General features: G+C 43.3%; 1 protein-coding gene across 1 annotated transcript; it reads left to right on the top strand.

The window, feature by feature from the left end:
- Positions 1–4,974: 4,974 nt before the first annotated feature.
- On the top strand, positions 4,975–10,253 carry LOC123165635 (protein FMP32, mitochondrial). Its single transcript, XM_044583326.1, has 7 exons — positions 4,975–5,397; positions 5,545–5,676; positions 5,763–5,822; positions 7,811–7,887; positions 7,976–8,032; positions 9,635–9,701; positions 9,792–10,253. The coding sequence occupies exons 1-7, from the start codon at positions 5,236–5,238 to the stop codon at positions 9,909–9,911; spliced, it is 675 nt and encodes a 224-aa protein (XP_044439261.1). The 5' UTR covers positions 4,975–5,235; the 3' UTR covers positions 9,912–10,253.
- Positions 10,254–11,297: the final 1,044 nt, after the last annotated feature.

Raw genomic sequence — 11,297 nt, forward strand, 5'->3', positions numbered from 1 at the left:
TCATAGGCGTGTATAGTAATTTGAACCGTCGGTTCCATGCGGCATTTTTATTTCCCCTTAAAACCCCAGGCCAGCCCATTGCATCTTTTCTCCCTCTGCATCGACTACCTAGGATGAAGGTCGCCATTTTCCGCCACCATATGTATTTGTAAGTATCAGTTTGGTAGTTGTTTCCTTCCATCAAGTCCTAGATCTTCCATGTCACCGTCAGCTCCTAGTCTTTGAAGTAGCTAGCACCGTCGCCGCCCCCCTTCACTACTAGGGATAAGCCTAGTAGTGGCGCATGGTAAAAGTTTAGTAGTAGCACGGGGAGCCGCGCTACTACTAGCATGCTACATCTAACTGGTTAGTAGTAGCGCGGGACAAACCCCGCGCTACTACTACTTATGTTAGTAGCAGTGCGGGGTTTGACCCGCACTCTAGCTGTAGCGCTGTTCTAGACCCCCGCGCCACTATTAACTCTGTGTATTTCTTTTTTGCATATTTATGCAATACTTATACAACAACTATACATATTTTTATACAGTCCAACATATACATGCACCATTGATACAACAATGTCTCATCATCATCATAGTGATATAACAGTATCTCATCATCGACATATAATGATATAACAATGTCTCATCATCATAGTGATATAACAATGTCTCATCATCATCATCATCATCATCATCGTCATCATCATAATGATATAACAATGTCTCATCATCATCATCATCATAAGTTAACCACTAGCTAATTGTTACCATCCTAGGTAAATAACTTCCGAGCACATAGTACCCATAACCTAGATCATGACAAGTACTAGGACCTACTCCTCTCTCTTAGGGAAATATAGAAAAATAGAAAAAAACCTCCATCTCCATGATGGAGCACAAAGATCCACCGGTCTCTAATTTGTGTCTTGTGCTCATTCACTATTTGCCTCCATCCTTAAATTTAAGGCATCCATCTTGTTGACATTCAGTCGATCATCTATATTTGAAACTGGTCTTCAAATGGCAAATAATTGTCATCTCACCTTCCACATCCATCAGCACAAACGCAAAAATATTTGGGAGCTTCTGTTGAAGAACATAATAGTAACATATTTAGCAATGTAGTTTAGTTAAGAAGAATGTATGAAAAAGATGGACTAGTGACACAATAGTAAAAAATCTTACCATGAGTTTTCTACGAATGTTAGCATCGCTCAACTTGTGGACTAGTGGCACGTATCATCACAATCTTTCGAGAAAATGAGAGTACTAATTAAGTACTTTTGAAAACTACGAAATTAATTCCACCATTCATCATCTACCTTGGTTGAAAAGATTTTCAAATTAAGCCCTATAAACCAGAAAGGATGGACTAGACAAGATAATTCTTCTCCTCCCAAGTTAGCTCTGAACCAGCAGTGTAATAGGTCTCGTCTACTATATTACATGTATTTCTAGAAGATAGAAAATAAGTTGTTCATTATAAATAAACAAGGTAAGTTAGGGGTGAATAAAAACTATTTTAAATAAGCAATATATATTATTTACCAAAATTGTTTAACCAAACTCACACGGAGGTAGAATTGGAATCATGTCTAGATCCACCCAAATGTCTTTATCATATTGAGGACCGTGACTGGATCATATCGAGGAACGATGCTAGTATCAAAGGTTATTCCCATACTCTCGTTAAATTCGTAAGCATTGCATAATCCTCTCCAATTTGCAAAATAAAAATACGTGCGACCTATCCCATTGTAGATCATAGCCTCGAAAATGAAACCATGTTTTGTCTTCAGGTGAGCTGTCCTCTTATCCACCTTATCCATGTCATCGAAATTGAGCTTATCTAGGACATAATGACTTGCATAACAGGGGATGCACTAGTCAAATTGTTAAAAAAATGGAAATTAAATGTTAAAGCAAAAATCTTAAGCCATGCTTAATTAAGAAGAAATATGTGTCGCTCAAGTTATATACCGTATAATATTCGAAGGCCTCTTTAAGCGTGAGGGAGAAACACCTATCGTTTTCCAAGTGAGGATCGTCGCACCCCCCCCCCCCCCCGTCGGTACAGTCATCGCACCAGGGGATCCTATCGTCGTCATCCATTTACCGTGTTCATAATTAAAAAATAAAAATTTGACGGCAAATACCAAAAATTCAACACACAGATCACTACTCAACACGGGTTAACTTTCAGTCTGTCGAGTCTCCCTTGAACAACTCTAATATCCGGTGGTGTATATGGTGGACACTCCCAGCACTCGATATTTTGACTGTCGGTGATGGTCGCTTCCCCTTCTTCCTCGGGTGCATTACCAAGGTCTAGCACAAGGAGAAGAGGGGGAACCGACCCGCAAAACGACAGTTGGGATTCTTCCTTCAAGAACATCAATCTATCACACAGGGAGCCCCATCAGATTGAAAGTCAACCCTAACATCGATCAACATTACATATATCAAAAGTCATGCCGAAATGTCCGAGTACTCAATATGTCCTACTTTTTAGCAAAAGTCATGCCAAAATCCACGGAAAATTTAGTCACGACCTTTGCTAAAAATAGGACATATCGAGTGCTCGGAATTTGTCGGAACGAGAATTAATCAACATTCTGGCAAAACATAGAAACTCATAAGTTCCCTGCAAAACATTCCCGATCATGACCTTTTTGTATGTGCCAAATTTATGTTCAATGAGCTATATAAACATTTGTGGACCATACAAATCAAAGACCATAGAAAAAAATCCCAGACTAACACATAGTACTACGTTTTATAAGGATTTAGAAAATATATATATAAACTAGCACATAGTACTATATTTTATTCAACCATACAAATTCGGGAGGAAGAGTGGGGGAAGGGGAGGGAGGAGGGAAGAGTGGAGGAAGGGGAGGAAGAGGAAGGAGGTCTGGTACCCTGGTAGGGGAAGGGGGGAGGAGGGTCGGTGCCCCGGTAGGGGAAGGGGTAGAGGGCCGGTGCCCTGGCAGGGGAAGGGGAAGAGGACCGGTGCCCCGGTAAGGGGAAGGGAAGGAGGGAGAAGGGTTACCTCAGTAGGGGACGGCGACAATGCGGGGATGGCGGCGACGACGGGAGGAGGAGCGGGAGTGACGACGAGAGAGAGAGAGGGAGGGAGTGAGGAACGGACGACAGGGAGAGAATAAGGATGTTGCGCTTAGTAGTAGCGCGGGGCATGGGCACCGGGCTACTGCTAATCCCAGTAGTTGTAGCGCGTGCCACTACTAAGTGGCCTGTCCCGAGGAACGATGGGGACCACCTAGCGCACTTTTTTAGCCCACGCATCTACCATGTAGCAGTAGCACGGGGCATATAACCCGCGCCACTGTTATGTGATTGCCTATAGGGGTTTTCCTAGTAGTGCTTGGATCTGCCTATAGGTATGTGCTTCCTGCATTATGGTTTAACTCCCATGTAAATCCGTGTGAAGTAGGTAATTCAGATCCATGTAGCATACTTTGAACTGCTGTTATGAGCAAGATCAATTCCGAACTCTATCAGTGCGAGCCTTTGTTGTAATGTGAATGTTTTATAATTTGTTTGAAGTAAGGTTGTATCCTGAATCCGTTGCCATTCGAATAGCAGTGACCCCGTATGTACTAAACCCTAGGTGACCTTATAATTATTTGTTTGATATCTTGCGTTGTATATCGCTATGAACAATTATTATTCGGATCATACCATGGTTAGCATCATTGAGTCAGATTCGATGGCAGACTCTCCTAGCTCCGATTTTGCAAGGCGTGCTCGTCGCGCCAAGCGTACCGTTTCTTTCACGCTAGGTTCACTGTGAAAGGCAAATCAGAAAGTGGACAGTGCTTCAAGTGTGTTCTGAAGAAAGGCAAGTAGAAGGAAGTACGTGAGCAGCTGAAAGGCGGTATCAAAGATGTGAAACACCTGGAGAAAAAGATGGTGGACAAGGCCGCTACTGTTGTACCTAGACGAAGGTTGGATTGATTTTTTTCATTCATGAACTTTTCTCGAGTTTGTGAATATATTTTTTGAATTCATGAACTTATCTTGACTTCGGAACATTTTTTATAATTCATGAACATTATTTTGAATTAATGAACATTTTCCAAACTTGTGAACATTTTTTATAAATTCGTGAACATTTTTGAATTCATGATTTTTTCAACTAAAAATTAAACAGACCGAAATGAAAAAAAAAACAGGCGTGAGCTTTTGTCGCTAGCTTTGACTGTGCTTGCTGGGCCAGGCGCCCAGGCCCATGTGGTGCAGGCGACGCGAGCGACCTGCCGCTACCGATCCAAGGACGCCACGGCCCATCCATCCCAAGCTGGAGGTCCCGTGGGCTACCTACCATTGCTCGTATGGACCACTCAAAAAAAAACCATTGCTCGTATGGTGCTGGGCAGACGCGGCGAGGCGCACGTCGAAGCGTGGACGGCGACGCCTAGGGAAGCGCGGGCGACGCGGACTCGGCCGGTGGATTCATCGTCCGTGGATGGGGACCCGTGCGAGTCAGCCAAGGAGACGAGCATTTTGCCTCGTTGAACACGTTTACCCGAGCAAATCCAATAATCCATCACCGTCAAATCATCATCGTCCGCCAATTCGCCGGTCACCAGCGTGGCCATCCAATAATCCAATAATCCTTTTTTTTTGCGAATACATTTCGATTGCATTTTGTAGTAACAAATAGATTTCCCGCAAAAAGAAAAGTAAATAGATTTCGCTCCGCGTGACCGCACTCCTTCAGATTCCGATTGTTCAACAATATTCTGCGTCACGTCTAGGACTTGCGGAACATTTGCAAACAAACCCACGAAAGAGAAATAATAGCAGCTGCACCGCACCATGCGAAGAGCCGAGGGCTGTTTCACAAAATCAACAAACGAGAAGGGAGCAACAAGCACGAAGCACGGATGCGGTTAGTTTTCTTCCCAAACACGTTCTCCTCTTCCGCCTTTCCCCCCTGGGTCCTCGGCGTCTTCTTCTTCTCCACGCCTCGCCATCCTCCCGACCTCCTCCGCCTCCCACCGTCTCCCCCACCTTTCCCAAATTAGCACCGCCCCCGCCTCCAACCCCACCACGGCCACCCTCCCTCAAACCAAGCCGAGCCGCCCGAATCCGGCACCGCCCGCCCGCTTATAGCCCGGCCCGACCGCCCCGCACCGACCCCGCGCCCCGCTCGCCCCCCTCCCCGTCCGCCTCCTCCGCCCACGCGCCCCCGTCTCCTCCGGTCGACGCCTCGCGCGGGGGGGAGGAGATGGCCGCAGCGGCCGCCGCGGCGTGCAGGCGCGGCCTGTTCCTGCACAACCACCACCACCAGTGGCCGACGCGGTGGGCCGGCCCCGCCGCCGCCCGCAGCATCTCGCAGCTCGTCAAGACCAACGGCCGCCGCGCCTTCCTCGTCGACACCCTCGCCCTGGTAACTCACTCGTCCGCTACGCTTACTAGTTACTACCATCTGCCTGCAAAATGGCCGCTGCCTCTGGGAATTGGCGCCCCGGAGGTGCTCGACGAAATGCAATGCTGAGATCGCGTGCGTCGTGTGGGTGATCGCGTTCGTTCGCAGGTGAGGAAGCTGGAGTCGCAGGGCGTCCCGACCAAGCAGGCGGAGGCCATCACGTCCGCCATCACCGAGGTCCTCAACGACAGCCTCGAGAGCATCTCTGAGTCCTTCGTCTCCAAGGCCGAGATGCAGAAGGTAACGCCAGTCACCTTCTGACTGTATTTCTAGTGGGGCTGGACAGCTTACTTATCTGTTTCCTGCTCTTGATTTGCCGTGTGCAGAGTGAGATGCTGCAGGAGGCCAATATCTCCAAGTTCAAGTCGCAAGTGCAGAGCTCGCAGGTATGCTTGGAACCAAACTGTTAGTTCGATGCCAATTTGATGACAACTGACGTTTGTAGAAGCTGTTGTTCTTATGGCTGTTGGCTGCCTTTCTGTTGAACTTCATCATATAGCTTCTACTATTTCTACTTGCCATTGTTTCTCACTTGGTTATTCTGCATTACTCCATTTTGTGATTGTCTGTTGGTACCTTCAAAATGTAGCCCCCATTTGGCTTATAAACGTTTTGTTTTTGCAAATAGCTTGGTCGTATGTAATTAGGACTTCATCATTAGCTTGTACAAGTTCGAATTAGCATTGTTCTCTCTGGGTTATCCTGCATTACTTCATTTCGTGATTGTATGTTGGTAATTGGAAGAAGTAGCCCTCATTTGGCTTATAACGATTGGTTTGTGCTAATAGTTGGCATGTACTTCCTCTGTTTGGAATTAACGTCTAGATACACTCATTTCAGCGACAGTTAATTCCGAACGGAGGTAGTAATTAGGGGTTGGGGTCACCGTTTGCTCCAATGCCCAATCATTCTGTGCTATTTTGATCTTAATAGACCTATTAGGTTACTGTTGTTGGCACTTGACAGTTTTGGACTCCCCGTGTTGTAGAAGCGTCTAATCTGACAGTATTGGCTTGTTTCGTGTCCTTCACGTGTACATTTTATTTTTCTTGTTTAATGTTATCTCTTACATAGTCTGCCATAATTTATTTTTCCGTTAACATTTCACCTTGTATTTTGAAGTGAGATTAGTAGGTTTTCCTAGCTCTTACCATGGAGCACATGTATTCACATGCTCTATCCTGTTGTTTCACCTAAAGGAGAATTTGGTTCACATTGATGTTTGTTTTTTCTGATAAAGTTTTGTTTGAACCTGCAAATGCTACCAAATCTCTAAACAATCTTCAACACAATATAAGGATTGTTTTATCTTTATTCTTTAGCCAAAGTTTATTAACTTGCATTTCTGCCATTTGGTATTCAAACGTACAGTATTTCCAATATGTAGTGTTCTTGATTCTGGAAAGTATGCTGATCAGTGATTAGTATTTCCATGGCAATGAACTCTCATTCAGCTAATTAGCCAATATTGCGGAGACAGAACTGAGACTCTCCATTTCGCTAATAAGTCACTCTTTAGAGATGTTTTCGTACTCACCCCACAGCGTTGGATATGTTGATCCGCAGGTTTGAAATGATTATTTTGATCTTTATCCTTTAGCCAAAGTTTAGCAACCTGCATTTCTGCCATTTAGTACTCAAGTGTATACTATTTCCAATCTTTAGTGTTCTTGATTCTTGAAAGTATGATGATTAGTGATTAATATTTCCATGGCAATTAACTCTTGTTCAGCTAATTAACCAATGTTACCAGGCAGAACTGAGACTCTCCACTGAACTCATGAACTCTCATTCTGCTAATAAGTCACTCCTTAGAGATGTTTTCGTGCTCACTCCACGGTGTTGGATATGTTGATCAGTAGATTTGAAAGGAAAGAAGAAGAAAAATAGCTTATTCAGCGAATAAACTAAAAGTGCTGTCTGGATGTTACTGCTGTGTGGCTTATTGACTTTCAGTTTTGTTTTGTTTTGCACAATGCTTGCAATGGAAATGCTCAACATTGTAGAAACATGTGTACATGCCAAAAAGACTTGACCAAAAGGCTAACTAAAGATCGCTGGTGCTTGCAATGGAAATGCTCAGCATTGTAGAAACATGTGTACATGCCAAAAAGACTTGACCAAAAGGCTAATTAAAGATCTCTGGTGGCAGTGCAACACATTCTGTGTGGGCTATATTTGCATTGATTGCAGTGTAACTTCTGTTTTGTTGAACCTTTCTCATGCACTTATTTCTCTATGGAGTTTGGTTGGAGCAAAAATATGTTTAGTAATAACTACAACATACGACTTACAATTGCCCATGTTAGTCAGAACTTGTGTTCTTATTTTTTTTTACTAAATAAGCTCATGAGTGGGAAGTTTCTGTATGCAGGAAAACCATTTCTCTTTGTTACAGCGGGAGACTGAAAAACTCCGTGGAGACATTGATAAGATGAGGAGTGAACTGAAGTGAGTATGAACTTCTGCATTCATGAGCTGTTTATACCACAAATTTTAAATAGCATACTCAACCTAATGGTTATTTTGTGTGAAACAGGTATGAGATTGACAAGGTCACTGCAGGGCAGCGGTTGGATCTGAACCTTGAAAGAGGGTAAAATTACACATCCCTTTTTTATATATGCTGCATGCACTATACTTGCAATTGGCTAACAGTAACAGCTCTTGTTAACTATTTAAGCATCAGAAATCATACTTTAGAATAAATAGTCGAAGAATGGTCAAACTTCTCACTTTTAAGACCGTGTGATGTCTGTGTCCAGCATCTTTCAGCCTTTGGCCTTGTGGCCTTTAATTTGGATTGCTTATCTGTTCTATGCAATTATTGATCACTTTGGTGTGTAACAAGACATTGCCATTCAGTGTCTTTACTCTTAAGTTTTGGGACCAACCTACAGAGTGTTTAAGATAAAATTCGGTTTGCTGTATTGAACTTTCACCATTTACTTTTGGTCGGTTTCCATAATTTCTCTTAGCAAAATTCTCCAATGGTCAGGATGCATGTAGCATACATGATCATTAACTCTTGCCTTGCGCATCTTACTGCTCATGTTGAGTCATGACATTGAGGAACCGGACTGTCTAGACTTATATTGCTATCTTGAGAATTCCACTGCCACCCTTTAACCCTTAATGGCATTTTAAGTTTTTAAGTACATTTATAGTTGATTTCTGAAGTATTAATGAGTTATGGGAGAATGAACTTTTTGTAGAACAGTTCCAAATAGTGCAGGCTAGCGGCAAGTGGAACCTTAATTCTTCTCCCCCTTAGCCCCCACCTTTCGAAAATGAAACAAAGTAGTTTCATCTATTAGTGTTTATACACTACTAGGCATTACTTATTTAATAACAATTCCAGTGTTGCTCTGTCTTTTATCACATTTCCGCCACAATAATTAAGATTGTTTTGTTTGTCTTATCTGATCAAAACGCATCTATGTAACAGCTCCCGCTGACTATTGAAGCATCAGAAAGTATACTTTATTTGAATTTATGTAAGAATAAATAATCAAAGAATGGTTAAACTTCTCACTTCTAAGTTTGCCTGATGTATACGTGGCCATCGTCTTTGGGTCTGTCTGTGGTGCCCTTTAATTTGGACTGCTTGTCTGTTCTATCATTCTATGCAATTGATCACTTCTATGTGTGACAAAACATTGTCAGTCAGTGTTCAAGTTTTAGGTCCAACCTTCAGAGTGTTTACGGTTAAATTTGGTTTGCTGTATGAACTTTCACCTTTTTTTTACTTTTTGGTCGGGCTGGTCATAATTTCTCTTGACAAAATTCTCGGATGGTCGGGATGCAAGTAGCATATTAACTCTTGTCTTAATATACCATCAAGTGTCTAGGTTTATATTTCATCGTAAGAATTCCAGTGCCACTTTTTAATACTTAACGGTAATTAGGACTTTAATTACATTCTAGTTGATTTTTGAAGCATTAATGAGTTATGGCAGAACGAACTTTTTTGTAGAACAGGCTAGCAGCAAGTGGGAACCTTAATTCTTCTTCCCCTTTGACCCCCATTGACCTTTTGAAAATGAAACAAAGTAGTTTCATCTGTTAGTGCTTACACTGGGTATTATTTATTTACTTCCATGACAATTCCAGTGGTTGCTCTGTCTTTGTCATGTTTCTGCCGCAATAATTAAGATTGTTTTGTCGGTGTTATATGATTAAAACATGATTGCTCCAGGCGCATACGTGATGAGCTCGCCAAGCAGAATGAAGAAACCACAGATCTCACCACAAAGCTTGACAAGGTGAGCAAAAGTGCCTGCATGTGTGGGCCTTTGGCATCACCACTTTATCATAGACATAACTGGATCCTTCTGTTTTGACACAATCTGCAGGAAATTCATTCACTGAAGGCCCAGCTGGAGGCAGCAAAGTATGATGTCATCAAATACTGCATAGGTACCATCGTTTCGATATCAGCCGTTGGACTCGCCGTTCTCCGCATCGTGATGTGAACCCGAACACATGTTCTTTCGTTTACCCATTTATCCATGGAGGCCACAAAGAGGATAGTTCCGATTCTGTTCCTAGTTTTTTCAATGGGGGCAAAACTTGGTCAGGGGAATGCTGTAACATCTGTTAGGGTGAAAAAGTTCCTCAAGACCTGTAAGATAGATCGACCTGCAGAAGGAATATACAACCGAAATGATTCTTTACCTGTGCTTGAGCTTCGTGGTATTGTCGCCTAACTAGCATGCTTCCCCAGTCTCTGCCGACGCGGAAGTCACTGTTGTGTTGCAATTAACACGCTGTGGACATCTAATCCTAGCAATGAAGGAAGACTTGATATTTCTTTCGCTGCTGTTTTCCTTGTCCTTTTAGCTGTCGTGTTTGAGCTGCTGTAGGTTACAGGGATGGTTGGCGGCATATAGGGGCTGTTTGGTTTGAGACTAAGTTTGCCTAAGGTTGACGCATCTAAGGTTAGACAAGTTTGACCAACTTAGGTGGGTGTTTGGTTCAAGCCACACCTTAGGCAAGCCACATTAGGGTCCCACATTACATACACTCAAAAAATGTAGCAAGATTCCCTTAGGCTTGCCAACTTGTGGCTCTCATTTTGAAGAACTAACCTTAGACAAGTGTGGCAACATTGTATGGCAAAGTGTGGCATGGTTAGGCCTAGAACCAAACAGCCCCGTAAACTCGATTTCCTATATTTCTGTTGTTGTGGTCTATTATATTCCATCTCAAAACAGCACACTTCCCTTTGTGTTTTAGTAGCATGTTTTCGTGATATACTCGAAATTGGTACTCGTAGCATCGTAATTGTTCCTGCCATGTACTGCGAACATGTCGTGCACTCAAACCCCAACTCCCCAAGTTTTGTCTGGCTGTGCATGGAAAAAAGAGGACTAGTGCTAGTTTATACTCTGGGAGTGCTGGGCCGGTGCTGCCCATAATAGCATAATCTGGGAACCATATCCATACCTCAAAAGGAGACGAGGCCGCACGCAAGTTGGCACCGCGTTCACGTGGGCGCTGAAAGGCACATGGAACCATCGCGGCCGAGGTGAGGTGAGCTGATTGGTGAGTCCCGGCCTTGATAGGCACTTGGAACAGTTGCGGTTGAAACCGAAAGCCCGTCCTGAAGACGATATTTCCTCGTCTATCTTCTTCAGTAAAACCATCAATTCGGACCTGGCTATGACATCGGAGGCGTTGGCTGGCTTATTGCTGGCACAAAAGACGGGTTGCAATCATCTCATTGTTAATTCTGACAACATGAAAGTCATTGACACAATGAAGAACGGAGTCTCATTGTAAATTCTGACAACATGGGAGTCATTGACACAACGAAGGACATTCTGCAGGAGCGGCGGCTACAGCTTTTGTGGATTGTT

The sequence above is a fragment of the Triticum aestivum genome, chromosome 7D (assembly GCF_018294505.1).
Source record: "Triticum aestivum cultivar Chinese Spring chromosome 7D, IWGSC CS RefSeq v2.1, whole genome shotgun sequence".
Classification (NCBI taxonomy): domain Eukaryota; kingdom Viridiplantae; phylum Streptophyta; class Magnoliopsida; order Poales; family Poaceae; genus Triticum; species Triticum aestivum.

Excerpts from the sequence above, each read along its gene's own strand:
- LOC123165635 (XM_044583326.1), top strand. The coding sequence starts at position 5,236 with ATGGCCGCAGCGGCCGCCGCGGCGTGCAGGCGCGGCCTGTTCCTGCAC. Across the intron at positions 5,398-5,544 it reads TCGTCGACACCCTCGCCCTG|GTGAGGAAGCTGGAGTCGCA; the intron begins GTAACTCACTCG and ends GTTCGTTCGCAG. Across the intron at positions 7,888-7,975 it reads AAGATGAGGAGTGAACTGAA|GTATGAGATTGACAAGGTCA; the intron begins GTGAGTATGAAC and ends TGTGTGAAACAG.